The following is a 15,247-nucleotide window of genomic DNA, read 5'->3' as shown; positions in this document are numbered from 1 at the left end:
AGTTAATGACTTGAGAGTTTGCGTGTTACTGAAGAGGAATTTTCACAACATTCTTAAAAGAGAGGCTGCTGAACTCTCTCTTATATTCAAATTGACACATTAACATGTGGTTTGAACTGGGATGGGAATCTTCTGGGTCACTATAGGGGCTCATTTGCATACTTGGCTTAATCTAATTCTTGACTCTCCCCCCCACCACTTCTGCCCCTCTACTCTCTGATTTGCTCACCTTGATCACTTTTTTTTCTGATTTGTCCACCTTGATTACTGTTTTTGGTTCTCTGTGCCTTAAATATTGAGTCTGTTCTGGTATGACTGTGGTCTGAAGAAGTGGGTCTGTCCCATGAAACCTCACCTAATAAATTATTTGTTCGTCTTTAAAGTGCTCCTTGACTGCTTTTTTGTTTTATTTAAAAAAAACAAACCAGATCCAAGCCTCTTTATAAGTGGTCATAGTGCTCCATCTGCTGGTACCTAATGTTGCTAGCTACAAGCTAAATTGATATTTCTGAAGAAAACACCAACTGTTCCTGAAACATGAAGCCAGCCCAGGCTGTTAAGCAAAACTCTATGAACTCTTTCAGTTAATTTCAGTGTAGCATGATGTGGATCACTATATTCAAAATTAAAACTGTCCATGGAGCATGAATCACATAATCATAGAAGAGTAGGACTGGAAGGGACCTTGAGAGGCCATCGAGTCCAGCCCCCTGCCCTCATGGCAGGACGAAGCACTTTCTAGACCATCCCTGAAAGCCATCTATCTAACCTCTTCTTAAATATCTCCAGTGATGGAGATTCTACCACCTCCCTTGGCAATTCGTTCCAGTGTTTGATCACCCTGACAGTTAGGAACTTTTTCCTAATGTCCAACCTGAACCTCCCCTGCTGCAATTTAAGTCCATTGTCTCTGGTTCTATCCTCAGAGGCAACGAAGAACAAGTTCCCTCCCTCTGCCTTATGACACCCTTTTAGATACCTGAAAACTGCTATCATGTCCCACCTCAATCTTCTCTTTTCCAAACTAAACAAGCCCAATTCTTTCAGCCTTTCTTCATAGGTCATGTTCTCTAGACCTTTGATCATGCTCGTTGCTCTCCTCTGGACCCTTTCCAATTTCTCCACATCCTTCCTGAACTGCGGTGCCCAGAACTGGACACAATACTCCAGCTGAGGCCTAAACAGCGCAGAGTAGAGCGGGAGAATGACTTCTCGTGTTTTGTTCACAACACACGTGTTAATGCATCCTAGAATCATGTTTGCTTTTTTTGCAACAGCATCACACTGTTGACTCATATTTAGCTTGTGGTCCACTATAACCCCTAGATCCCTTTCTGCTGTACTCATTCCTAGGCAGTCCTTTCCCATTCTGTATGTGTGACACTGATTGTTCCTTCCTAAGTGGAGCACTTTGCATTTGTCCTTGTTAAACTTCATCCTGTTTACCTCAGCCCATTTCTCCAGTTTATCCAGATCCTTTTGAATTGTGACCCTATCCTCCAAAGAAGTTGCAACCCCTCCCAGCTTGGTATCATCTGCAAACTTAGTACGTGTACTTTCTATGTCAATATCTAAATCGTTAATGAAGATATTGAACAGAACCGGTCCTAAAACAGACCCCTGTGGAACCCCTCTAGTTATGCTTTTCCAGCAGGATTGAAAACCATTAATAACTACTCTCTGACTGTGGCTTTGCTTTTGTTTTTATTTTGATGCGTTTTGAGGGATTGTTTTCAATGCGAATGAATTAAGGTCCGTAATAGGTCTGATGCTCCAATGCCTTGTACATTTTATGATCATTTTGACCTGGGCAAAGTGCGTAAAAAATGTTACAAAATGTGAAGATAGAGTTTTTCACTCACCGAGCTCAGGTCTAAAGACTTGATTTTGCTTCATTAAAATTAATGGGCACTTTGCCATTGTTTTCAATAGACAGAACTGGTTTGTAAATGGCTATGTAATGTACAAGACTGTGGAGAATCAGGTTCAGTATGTGCATGGAGACACTATGCAAGTTTTCCTATAGAGTGAAGTGAGCAATAACTTTTGCAGGGGAGCCAGTCCACGAATTTGTTATGTGGTCACTGGTTGCACTTTGTTATATTAATGGAGCGGTCTGGAGTCTGAGTATAGGCAAGAGCTCTAGGCAGGGGAGGTGGTTCTGACCTGGGGCAAGGGCTGGGAGGGGGTTTGGGTGTAAAAGGGAGTTGGGGTGCGAGAAGGAGTGCCAGGTGTAAGCTCTCGCTCCCAGGAGGTGCTTATCATATGAAGCTACTGGTTTTCAGCCCAGCAGAATGCTCAGGCACCACCCCTTATATGTTGCTCAAAGTGGTCAGCTGCCGAGACATGCATGGCTCTGCAAATCCCTTGGGAGAAGGGGACCAGAACTGTTCCTGCTGCTCCCGTTGACCATTTTCTAGCCACTGGGAGCTGTAATGATGGGGATGGGGACAGTGTGCAGAGACCCACTGTGTCCTGTCTCCCAAGGGCCATGCAGAGAAGAGACATGCTTTTCCCAGCAACCAGCTGCTCTGAGCAGTGCGTATGGCAGTGGCATGCAAGCTGGCAAGGCTACCTGAGTGCCCCACTGGGCAACGGGATATTAGTGACCCAGAGGGTCATGGTGGGTCGGATCCAAATGTTTGACAGTGTAGATTTGGTCTGTGGATTATAGAGTCCTCCATACTATTGTCCATATATCCCAGCTCATATTTGCTTTTGCTATTCCAGGCCAGGGCAGATTATGAAGAGATTAGCAAATCAGGCTAAAATCCTTGGAATAAACAGATGCCCACTTCAGCAGAAGGAACTTTTTTATTTCTTATTTGTGTGCTCATCTAACTTGTCTTTGTCTACTTTTGTCAGAGACTTTCTTTCCACTCTCTAGTTGTAATTCTATGTGCTAGTTACAAATAATAGCTCCAGCGATTAAAAAAAAGTCTAGTGCCATGTCTCTAAGGAAAATTGTGTAACTGATTTCTCAAAATTTGTTCTTACAAAGATTTTCAACTTTGTTCTTAAATTTTTCTTGGTGCATTCCTCTCCCAAGTGAAAACTAAAGTTACTGCATTTTTGTTTTTAGGCATCTATGTGTTCCCTTTTCTTTACCTGGCTGATTCTTGTTTTCTTGTATTCTGAAGTGCAGAGCACAGGCATTGCTATGCTCCAAATGTTTCACTGCAGTTGTAAACAAACCAATCTATTTCAGATAAGGAAAGTATTCTGAACGTACAGTCTTTATAAAGATGATCACTTTTCAAGGGACACTGCTGTGGACCGAGCTATAACTCCCTCTTGCTTATTCATTTATGAGAGACCTCAGGGAGGGAAAGTGGTCATTTACACTAAAATTAGGAGTACTGGGCTACTGGAGAGGAGAGGCAGAACTGAGTATAGGCCAAAAGTGTGCAACGCTGCACTCTGTTACGTTTTGAAATAGTCTCCTAAGGGAGACAGTAAATGTCCGATTGCTGAGGACTTTTAAAAGTAAATTGGACTGCCACTAACAATTATATAAGAGATAATCCCCTATGGGTAAGAAGATGGATTAGGTAGCTTCGTAGAGCTTTTCTATTTCAGTGTCTGTGTTTGTGGTCATGTTTCATATTTCATTAGGTAGTGTTTTTCTCACCTAAAATGGTGTCTCAGCTTGATGTTAGGGCTCCTGCACTAGCAGAGAACCCCCTTTTTCAGTTCAGTTATAAATATGAGAACCTGGGTATTCAAAGATTGCATGCCACTGCTTGGCAAAGAGGTCAAGGACTGAATGAGCATAGAAATTCTTCTACCCTTCTGTTAGTAATCAATTGAAACACATTTTCAGAACAGAATTGTTGCAGCTGTCCCTGTTGGAACTTGTTCTATTGATGGAATACATCACATTCCTTTGCTAGCTCATTTCCTTCCAGAAGCACTTTTATTCACCTTAAGGTTAAAGAAGGAAGGGGAAGGAAAAGAGATTTGTTCACTTCTAGGTTCAAAATTTATTTCCAATTTTTATTAATTATGGGTCCCCTTAAGATTTTACTTTTATAAATATGGGGCATAGTTGTTTGTATTTTAAGTCAGTAACATTAAAACAGTAACAAGTAATATATAATTATAAACTGCATGCTTCTTTAGTGCTTTATAACAATTATACTTGCATCTGCTAAGAGAACAAACAAAATCATATCAGTATGAAGTATCACACAAAGTTATCAGCTACACAAATTATGTTTCATTTGACCATCTTTTTTTTTCCAGATTTTTACAAATTTTAGTGGTTGTATCTGTAGCTTTGTATTTGGTGACTTAACTGTGCACAGACTTGCACTGCAGGATGCTAATACTGTATCATTTGAGCAGTGTCTCTTGTGCTTGAGATGTGCTCCTAGCACCACCTCAGAAATCTTTTTGTTTTTTCATAGTAGGTATTTTGGTCCAATAATTTTATTGTGAGGGTTGAGCCCAGACTCTGTAGGTTTGCAAGCTACTGTATTGCTCCAATTAGTCAGTTGTTGGTTTATAAACCTCTTTGTAATAGAGAGATAGCCATGTTAGTCTGTATTCGAACAAAACAAAACAGAAGTAATGTAGCACTTTAAAGATTAACAATGATTTATTAGGTGATGAGCTTTTATAGGACCATTCTTCTCCTTCTGTTTAATGTATTTGATTTGTCAGGGTTTTTTTTGCCATTTTTTTTTTTTGGACCTCTGTGCTTTATAACTATGTTTGGACTGGAAATTCTGTAGATCTGAAGAAGTGGTTCTGTCCCATGAGAGCTCATCACCTAATAAATCATTTTATTAGTCTTTAAAACCTCTTTGTGTCAGTCATTAGAGCGGGGACAAAGACCCAGACTAATTTTAATGGATGTTACACTGGCCCTAGCAATTATTATGAATTGCATTTTTACTTACAGAGGTGAAGAGTGTGAAATTTTTTTTGTTGTATTTGGTAGGGTTTTTTTCATTAAAAAGCTTATTTCATTTTTTTGAAATTTCATTTTTAGTGATATATAATGTCAACATCACAGAATGGACACTTCCTGGACTTTCACTCTTCAAAGTCCTTTATGCGCATGGCATTCAGTCTGGAATGGGTGAGGCCCAGGGTGAAAGAGCAGGGACAGGGCTTCAGGGAAGAGGTGAGGCGCTGCTAGGATATTCAGTTTTGTGCCATCAGAAAGCTGACAACCCTAGATCTATGATGGGTAAGAAAATGTAACAAACCCAGGAAGGAGAAGAAAATACAACATAAAGAGGGAAGGGGAGTGTGTCAGCTTTTAAAAAAGTTGTTTATTCTCACTCTGTTGAATGCCATATTGAATAAGCAGTTCACAACTGTTTCATTCCTTTAAATGATAGGGGCCTGGCATCAGACATGTGTTGTATAGGTACATGATTTCAAACCCAATCAGGCATTGCAATGATGGAAGCTCAACTCAGATTTGGAGAGTTATGGGTTCTTGCCCTGATAAATTGGAGGAGGGGAGAGAAACCCAGTGAAATAACAGGATGAAAAATGTAGAGAAGGAGTTAGTAGGGTGGAGAACTAATGCCACAAGCTTGTGAATAAAGGAACATCATGGGAAGGAGGTTAAACACTGAAATACCCTGCTCTCCCTCAACATTGTATGTTATGGCAGCCTAGCTGGTTGAAAAATTTTTATTCCCTAATAGAGTAGTCTTGTTTTGCATGACTCATTCCCCAGGAAAAAATCCTGTGGGCATGAATTGAAGGGGAAAACCCATTTTTGTATTCAAGTTAATTTTATGATCTTCTCTTCCTCACCCCTTCTAAAATTGTAAGATTAGGGAAACCATGAACTAAATGAAGTTCCCCATTCCTATGTGAAAAAATAACTTGTGAGGGAAGTGAATAATCTCACCAGAGCTGAGTGAACTGCATTTTGTTGTCCATTCTTCAAATGAGTAAAATACTGAGATGGTCCCCCAAGATCTGTAAGGGATTTGTCACGGAGGTAAGATTAGCACAAAGGTGTTGTTAGTAATAGAAACAAAGGTGTTTGTTGTTGTTTAATATGGGAGTGTTATGTTGTCAGTGAGTCTTTGAACATTATTTTAAAATGGCCTTTCAAATAAATGACATTCAGGCTTTTTTTTTTTTTTAAAGGGATCACGAGCATCTTCTGCATTCTGCTTTGACGTTATCTTTCCAAATCACTAGTGTGGAAATGGATGACACTGGTCAAAAGAATCTGAAATGGAATAAAACTGAGAAGAAAGTATTGAGGAAACAGATCAAGGCCAGAAACACTTTAATGAGGCGTGAGGGCATCAAGTGTGTCTCTGACATCACCCAGGTAACTTGAAGCTCCAGTTATGTGAGGCCGAATGAACAGCTTATGCATATCCTAGCCTCACCTTATGGCTAAAAAGCATTTCTTCTCTGAAAAGGGTCAGAAAAAAAGGGCATAGTGAGACTCCATGTTGAGTGGGTTATGTTGATTCCACAGTAGAGCTGCACTTTGGGCTTTAGCCAAAATTTAGGCTGAAGGGATTATTGATGTGCCTGGGAAAAGTTCTGATAACAGTAATTGTTACTAATATATTTTTTTGCTTCCATCAATTAGTATATATGTTAAAGTTACCTGTTCTTTTTTACATTATTGTTTTCTGTGTCTGCTCTGCTTTCATTTTCAGACCTTCATTTATTCCCAGCATGCTGCTCTGCAAGGCATAACCTTGCTCCTTCAGACTCCCTATTAAAACCCACTCTTAGAAATCTTTTCTAACACTAACCCTATCCTCCCTAGTAATTGCACTTCAGTTTTTCATAGGTAAACTGTTGTCCCGTGTCTTGCCCTGTCTGTCTCAAGGTTCAGTCCTGCAAACTTTTCCTCATTCTAGTACTTGAGATTGTCATTGCAATTGTGGCAGTTGTTCTAAGGTAAGTTGTTGGACCTGTTCTATACTGAGATTTAGAATAACAGGAGAATGTAGGTAAACATTGACTTGAAAACCCAGTACAGATAGCAAATTGTTTGGGGGAAGGAATTACCTTTTTGTTCTGTGTTTGCACAATAGAATTCTGGTCTGTCATGGTTGAGGCTTGTATTTTACAGAAATAAAAATAATAATAGTAGTCCAGAATTTGTAAATTAATTGAACACAGAGACTTTGAAATCCCTCTGAACTTTGTGGTACCCAGATTAGGTAATGAAGAGACTCTCCTGAAATTGATTCTTTACTGAGATTTTGTTTTCTGTGTTTCCAACTAGAACAATTTTTTGTTTGTTTTATGGTTGCTTAGTAAACCTCTGAAAATTGTGATGTTATAGAAGTACTGATGCTGTCCTGAGACTTCATAATAGAAATATCTCTCAGTAGTTCCTCTGTCATGTCACCTGGCACTTGTTGCTAAGATTTTAAAGCTGCTGTCATCCCTTTCCGTTTATTAAACATTTCCTTCTAATTTTCAAGCCAATTTGTGTCCCTTTGGAAAAATTAGAGACTATAAAGTTTGAAACAACAAACACTTTTAGCATTTGCTTTCAGCAAAGGTAATAGAACATTTATAGAAATGCCATTGACAAAGATTGGCTACATCATTCTGGGGAAGATGTTGAAGAGAAAACAGTGTCTGAAATGCAGATGTTGATACATGTGTGTGCGTGCGCATGCGCGCTTCCCAGCTCTGTCCAGAGAGTTGACACTGCAGACACAGAATGGACTGCCCAATGCCCACCAGATCCGTTAAGGCACAAAGTCACCAGGCCAGGTTTATTGTTGATGAAGCACAGTAATATCTGGCAAACTCTACGAGTATCCTAATCCATGTATGTCTGTGACTGTTAACGCAACTCAGTGAATGGCAATACTTTTCATTCCTGACCCTGCCACAGCTAGACAGATACTCCCTCTGAGATTTATCTTTGTACCTGGATTCAAACAATTTATTACCTGCTTCTGACATCGTTACTGCCCCTTAACGTGGCTGGTTATTATCCATGACGTTGTAGGTGTTGGTTTGATCAAAACATCTCTGTTACATACTGTCACCCGGATCTTTTCTTTTAGGAAGGTTCAGTGTGTTCCCATTTTTCTTGGGGAAAGTTTTTTGTTTGTTTGTGTTTTTTGTACCGTCCTGGATATTGGGATATTCTGGTACAAACTGACACCAGGATGTGTTTGCCTGAGTACTCTTCTTCTTATAACTTTTGTGAGCAGGTTCTGCCTCTCACACAAGAACTTATGACTCAGGCTGTCTTCCTACTACAGCAGATATACCATTTTAGGGACAATAACAGTACACGCTTGCCCATTATATGAAGGCATTGATATCAGCTCCACATTTAAGTTCACATTTAATTTACCTTTAAGTTAGCACAACATGGGTGGCATAATGCAGATAGTCCCCGACTTACGAATGGGTTATGTTCTGAACACCTGGTCGTCACTCAATTTGGTTGTAAGTTGAAAATACCCTTGTGTACTTTGAATTTTGTGTAAGTCGGGGAGGGCCTCAGTTGGGGCCCTGGGAGGGGGCAAAGGAGTTATGCCTGGGGTGGGTTAGGGCGGCAGGGGTGGTGGGAGGGTGCAGTTGAGCTGGGGCTTGTAGGAGGTTGGACCTGGGCAGCAGAGGGTTGGGGCAGGGGTTGGAGTTGGAGCCTTGCGCACTGGGGGTTGGGAGCCCCAGGTGCAGGGTGAAGCCAGAGCCCCGCATCTTGGGGAGTGTGAGCTGGGGCTGTGGGGGATAGGGGGGACTGAACAGGATGAACCCTGGCAGGGGGTTTGCTGAGGGGAGGGTAGAGCCACATGCACCTGCAGTGGCTGACAGCTTAAGCCCTGTGCATGCTGGCAGCTGACAGCCCAGCTTGTGCCAGGTGTGGGAGTCAGCTGGTGATGGGGGTGTTGAACAGGGTGAACTGGGGTGGAAGATGTTTGAGTTGGCGGGGGGGGATAGAGCCCCTGTGCATGCCAGTGGCGGCTGACAGTGGAGCCCCAAGTATGGGGGTGGTGAGCTGGGGCTGTGGGAGGGAGGGATTGAGCCAAGGGGGGGAGGTTGAATGAGGCGGTGAACTGGGGTGGGGTGGGTGAGTGAAAGGGGGCTGGGATTCCCACCGAGGGCTAGTAACCAGAGCTCCAGGCACAGGTTGATTTTGGAGCCCTGTGCGTGGCGGGGGTGAGCTGGGGCTGCTGGGGGGTGTTGAGCCAGGCAGGAGTGGGTTTGAATGGGGGTACACGGGGCAGGGTGCTTGAGTGGGGGCCAGGTTGGAGTCCTGTGCATGATCTGGGGCTTTGGGGGGTGGGGGGGTTGGGTCCAGGTTGGCAGGGGCTGGGTGTGTGGGTGGTCAAGGCCTGGGTGTGCAAGGGGGTTGGGGCACGGGGGGGTTTGAACTAGGTCCATGGGGGTTGGAGGGGAGCCCCTGGTGTGTGGCTGGAGCCCCTCTGCTGGGGGAGGGGAGCTGGGGGTGAGCTGGAGGTTGGTCATTAAGTACGAATGGTCATAAGTCGATGTGTTCGTAAGTCGGGGACCGCCTGTATGTTTTATTGGGCCAACTTCTTAGCTGAAAGAGATGAGCTTTCGAGCTACAGAGGATGAAGGTTGAAAGGTCAGATGTAGAGTGATTGCTGTGTGAAAAGCATTCACTCACAGATGATGAGGTGTTTTTGTCTTTTATTATTTTCTTGTGAGAGGGCATGTCTGTTTAACAAATTATGGTGACCTATCAGTCGTCATCCTCAAAGGGAACTTATATAACACTGTCAGATGATGACTCTGGGAGCTAAACTTCATTACTTTGCTAGATAGTAAAAATCATGGCTTTAACAAAGACACTGGATGTATGGCTCACTGACAATCTATAACCCACTAACCCTCCCTTTTTGTCCAATTATTATGAGAGTATTAATGGGCCACTTCCCCCTGAATGGTTGATTGGATTAAGTGCTTATGCTAATACATCTGTTTGACCTTTGTCGAAGTTAGACTCAAGACTCACAATTTGTCAGACCACTCTGTTTATTAGCAAAGCTGCTCTGCTAATACATTTAGAAAAAGTGAGCCCCCTCCCAGGGCTCAGGTCTCTTAATTTATACAGATCAAGAAGGCAAGTTAATAGACAAAGGAAAAAAGAAAAAAAAACAGACACACACACACCCCATATAGTCCCTGAGACCAGTCAGGTACCTTCATTTCCATATCACCCTCAGCAATCCCCTGCCAATGACTCCTTAGTTACCTTAATTAATCGCCGTTTAGCACCTAATGCTCTGGTTCCTGCTTTTCCAGGCACACCTGGCTCTGTTTAAATCAGCATAACCTCCCCTTCTTCAGCTTAGAAGCAACATTGTATCAGTGTGATTTAATTTCTTTTTATAATGTAACTCTTTTATGTACGATGTCACATCTTATGCTTCCACACCTTATATTTAGCTGTGATGCTCAAAGTGCCTTTCACAGACCTGAGGAGGAGCTCCATGCGGCTCAAAAGCTTTCATCTCTCACCAACAGAATTGGGCCAATAAAAGATTAACTCACCCATCCTGAACCTCTAATTTCCTCGGACTGACACTGCTTGCCAGCCACTTTTGAAATTCTAAAATTAAACACTCCAGGGTGATTTCTCCTTACTCAAATTAACCTATATAAACTACAAGGAGGGTTCTTTTTCTTCCATCCAAGAAAGATGATGGGAAGTTGCATAACGAACCAGTCTTAGAAGCTCAGATAGCATCTGTTTTGAGGTTGTTTTTTTTTTTCTTGATAAACCTCATGGCATGGGGGAGACAGGGACTTTGTGGGCAGCCTGTGATTGAGGGAATCTGTCTGTGCTGAAGCATTGCTAGTTGGAGAGCTGCCCTGATACTACTGCTCCTGTGTGCCAAGAAGCAATGCTGGGGCTGCTGACCATATGTCTACTCTGTAATACAATCCCAGGTTTAGTGAGACTTGAATCTGTACACTCTGGGTTGGAAAGCTCAGGGCTAGTGTGTCCACACTTATTGGTTACCTTAGGTTAAGAATTTTTGAGCCTGGGACCCAGACTGGAGCACCTGCATCCGTACTGCAGTACTTAGATCTGAATCCAACAAATAATAAGCCAAACTATCTAATGCCTTCCCAGAATATGGCCATTTTAGCAGAGAAAACTTAATTGTCCATTCCACACATTACGGGAAATTGCCATGGCATGCCAATACATGCTGACAAGCTGTCATTTTGGACTTTATGCAACTGGAGTCAACAACTCCAACCACCATTCCCCCTTTTTTTTTCTATTTGCCCCAAATCTCTAAATGGCCCCATCAGGGACTGAGCTCACAATGCTGGGTTTAGCAGGCCAATGCTCAAACCACTGAGCTATCTCTCCCCGACTTGTGGGAGCTATAGCACTTGAGTGTCATGAAACAAATCAGTCAGAGACGGTTAAAGTAAACCCCAGTATGCTTATTCCGCCCTTTCAAGGATATTGCAGGACACAACTGTTAGCTATGGAATCTGTAAATACAAATGAACTCTGTAGCTGAGACAAGAATGTTAATGACGTGCCTTGCACATGACCTGAACTTACTGTAAATGTGTAGACTCCCCCCTTCGCCCCTCATTTATAGCCCATTGGTGTGCAGGCACCACAACTGTACCCCCAAACGAAGCATGTTATTCCTATTGGAGCTGGAATGTTCTTGCTCTGTAAAGGTTGTTGCTTAAATGTGTGCTATACTAACGTGCTCTAGGCCTCAGCTAGCCGCAGACTAATTGCAATGTCAATGTTTCCTTTGGAATGTCAACAAGAATCACAGACCAATTTTGAGATAATAGCTTCATTTCTCTTTATGACACGTGTTTGTGAAATGCTATTTTCAGGTAAACAAATCAGTGATGACTGCTAATATGTCTGTTTTTAATGTTGTTAAATTAGAGCTTGGTCATTGCCAATGGAGGTCTGGGTAATGGTGTGAATAGACACCAGCTGCTCAGGCTAGTAGAGGAATATGGATTGGTGGAAGAACTCTTGATGCCTCCAAACAAACCCTATTCATTTGTGAAATATGGGTCCACGGAAGACGCCAAGAAAGCCTACAACGCTCTCAATGGGAAAGAGATAACACTTGAGGATTCCAACCAACCAGTTACTCTATATGTTAACTGCGTGCAAGAAGGTATCAATATTCTGCTATCCCACAAAGCATCATTGTTATTCCTTTGCTTTCTAGTTGATCTAGTAGAAATGTTGATGAATTCTGGTCTCATTGGAATCATTGGAAGTTTTGTCATTGAGTTCAGAGGTGCCAACATTTTGTCCTATATCTTTTGAACTGAGTTTGGTTGTTTGGTTATTCATTCTGTTTTTTTGTCTTATTTTATCATCAGAAGATTTGCTTGGCATTGCTTGAGTCTTTCAGGGCAGTGGACTGGGGTGGAGGTGGGGGTGCAGGAGTCAGGGTAGGGGCTTGGGAGTTGAGGGGGCTCGGGGAGGTGGTGGAGGGACTGGGGGGAGGTGTTGGTGCAACCACTCCCTGTGGATGGCCTGGGGTTGTGTAGGCTGCACTACCTGGCCACCAGCTGCTCCCGGGCTCTGGGGGTGTGTGCTTGCTTACTGCCCCCCTGTGGTCATTCTGGGGTATAATTGTCCCTTCTACTGGGACCCCCCTCCCACTTTTTTTTTTTCGTTTGAGGAGAAACAATCCCATTCCAGACACATCCCATTGACCAGGCACAACCAAACCTTTATGTTGCTTTAAGGCGGGGTAGCCAACCTTTTAGAGTCTAAGAGCCAAAATAGCTGTGGGTAGAGAACAAAAAGCCACGTATTATATATTTGTTTTTATCTATCTGTCTATTTATCTGCCAATCAGAAAGGTCAGATCTATATAAAGCCTGCTAGCAAGCGACCAGGCTGATTGCAAACAGGAGGAGTTTTGAGTGGGGAGTTCAGAGTGGGAGGTGAGAGAGAGTTAGTTACTTTTGACATTCTTTAAAACTTTTATATTAAAACTATATCCCAGACTACCACATTTAAGTAATAACTCCATATATAATCTATGTAGCATAGAAAATGCAGGCAGAAGCCCAGCAGCAGAGTGGGGCTATTCTATTTATTACATCCAATGTAACATGTATGATTACCTACCCACGGTCAGGTAGTTTATGTGCACATTTGGTGCAAGGAGCTCCAGCCTCTCAGAGACCAAGTGTGGGCTTTGGACGCCAGGGTGGCTGAACTGGAAGAGATAAGGGAGCAAAGAGCTATGTTGATTAGGCTTTCTGGGGCACTGTAGAATTGTCCCCATCCTTCCAGTCAGGCTGCCCCTGCACTAAGAAGGATAAAAGGCTGAGGGAAGGAGAGCAGTCAACAGAAGCACAGGGAAACTATCCCATAGGTGGGACCTTCCTTTCAGATGGTGATATGGTATCCTCTCTCACTGAGGATGCCGCTTTGGTGGCGGGAACGCCAGTCAGTAGGAAAAGACAGGTGTTAGTAATGGGAGAGTTGATTATTAGAAGCATAGAGCTGGCTTTCCGATGATCAGGAAAACTATATGGGAACTTGTCTACCTGGTGTGAAGGTTGTGGATTTCTTGAGGCATCTAGATAGACTTATGTGTAGTGCTGGGGAAGAGCCAGAGGTCATAGTACATATTGGTACCAATGACATAGGGAAGGGTAGGAGAGATGACTGGAGGCCAAATTTTAGGTTTCTAGGAAAGAGACTGGAATCCAGGACTTCTATTGTGGCATTCTCAAAAATGGCAGTTCCACATGCAGGGCGAGGCAGGCAGGTAGAAATTCAGTCTCAAATGTATGAATAAGATGGTTGGTGTAGGGAGGAGGAGTTTAGGTTTATTAGCAACTGGGGAAACTATTGGGATAGGAGGCGCCTATACAGGAAGGATGGGCTTCCCCTGAACCAAAGTGGAACTAGACTGCTGGCACTTACCATTAAAAACTAAGAGATGGGGGAAAGCAGATTGGTGCAGGGAAGCAAGTGGATTGGACAGCGACTTCTGTTAGAGGAGAGTCTGTTGATAAACATTTTCTACATTTTAGTCAGGAGGAGAGGATGGAAGAGAATAAAGCGGGGGCCGGATCAGAAGAGAAACAATCACATGAAAAATAATCGAATGTGTCAGGAAAGGGCAGAGGAATAAATAGTGACAAGTTTTTAAAGTGCTTATAGGCAGATGTACTAGAAGCAGATGTGCTAAATAATAAGATGAGTGAACTAGAGTGCTTTGTATTAGAGGAGGATATTGGTATAATAGGCATCAGAGAAACCTGGTGAAATGTGGACAATCAATAGTACACAGTCATACTGGGGTATAAAATATATCGGAAGGACAGAACAGATCGTGCAGGTGGGGGATTGGGACAATACGTGAAAGCAAATATAGAATCAAATGAAGTAAAAAATCTCAAATGAATCAAAATGTTTCACTGAATCTCTATGGATAGAAATTCCATGCTCAAATACGACTATAGCAGTAAGGTAAGGTTATATTGTAGACCACCTGACCGTGATAGTGACTATGAAATGCTAAAGGAGATTATTGATTTTTTTTATTTTGATTGCTTTCCTAATCATCAGACATTTCAATTATCCACATATTGAGTGGGTACAGGTCACCTCAGGAGGAGATGCAGAGGTAAAATTTCTTGATACCTTAAATGGCTGGTTCTTGGAGCAGCTGGTCAGGAACCCAGAAAGGGAGAGGCAATTCTTGATTTGGTTCTGAGTGGAGTGCAGGGTCTGGTCTAATAGGTAACTGTAACAGGACCACTTGGAAATAGTGACCCTATTATAATAACATTTAACATTCGTGTGGTGGGAAGTACATCTCAGCAGTGCAACACTGTGGCATTTGATTTCAGAAAGTGGAACTATGCAAAAACGAGCAGGTTAGTTAAATGGAAATTGAAAGTGACTAAAGTCCCTGCAAACTGCATGGAAACTTTTCAAAGACACTATAATAGAGTCCCAACTTAAATGTATACCACAAACTGAAAAAAACACAGTAAGAGGCCCAGAAAAGAGCCACCAGGGCTTAACCATGTATAGCAAGCAGTGGAGATACAAAGGCATCTTTTAAAAAGTGGAAGTCAGATCCTAGCAAGGAGAATAGAAAGGAGCATAAACACTGCCAAATTAAGTGTAAAAATGTAATAAAAAAGCCAAAAAGGAGTTTGAAGAACGGCTAGCAAAATACTCAAAAAACAATAACTAAATGTTTAAGTACGTCAGAAGCTGGAAGACTGCTAAATAACCAGTGGGCCCCCTAGACGATCAAAATAAAAG

At 42.4% G+C, this 15,247-nt stretch overlaps 1 protein-coding gene across 2 annotated transcripts in view; it reads left to right on the top strand.

Annotated features, from left to right (window-relative positions):
- ALKBH8 (alkB homolog 8, tRNA methyltransferase) overlaps positions 1 to 15,247 on the top strand; it is a 104,727-nt gene that overhangs the window by 5,381 nt on the left and 84,099 nt on the right. Inside the window, exons 2-3 of one of the 2 annotated variants that reach the window (XM_074984830.1) lie at positions 6,121 to 6,310; positions 11,873 to 12,113. In XM_074984830.1, coding sequence (XP_074840931.1) covers positions 6,182 to 6,310; positions 11,873 to 12,113 — 370 coding nt within the window. In that variant the 5' untranslated portion in view covers positions 6,121 to 6,181. Of the gene's footprint in view, positions 1 to 6,120; positions 6,311 to 11,872; positions 12,114 to 15,247 lie in introns of those variants that run through there. The other variant, XM_074984839.1, reaches the window with a different exon arrangement.

This window comes from Carettochelys insculpta, chromosome 1 (assembly GCF_033958435.1).
Source record: "Carettochelys insculpta isolate YL-2023 chromosome 1, ASM3395843v1, whole genome shotgun sequence".
Lineage (NCBI taxonomy): Eukaryota > Metazoa > Chordata > Testudines > Carettochelyidae > Carettochelys > Carettochelys insculpta.
Note: the sequence above shows the minus strand (reverse complement) of the source record. Positions and strands in the feature narration are given on the sequence as shown.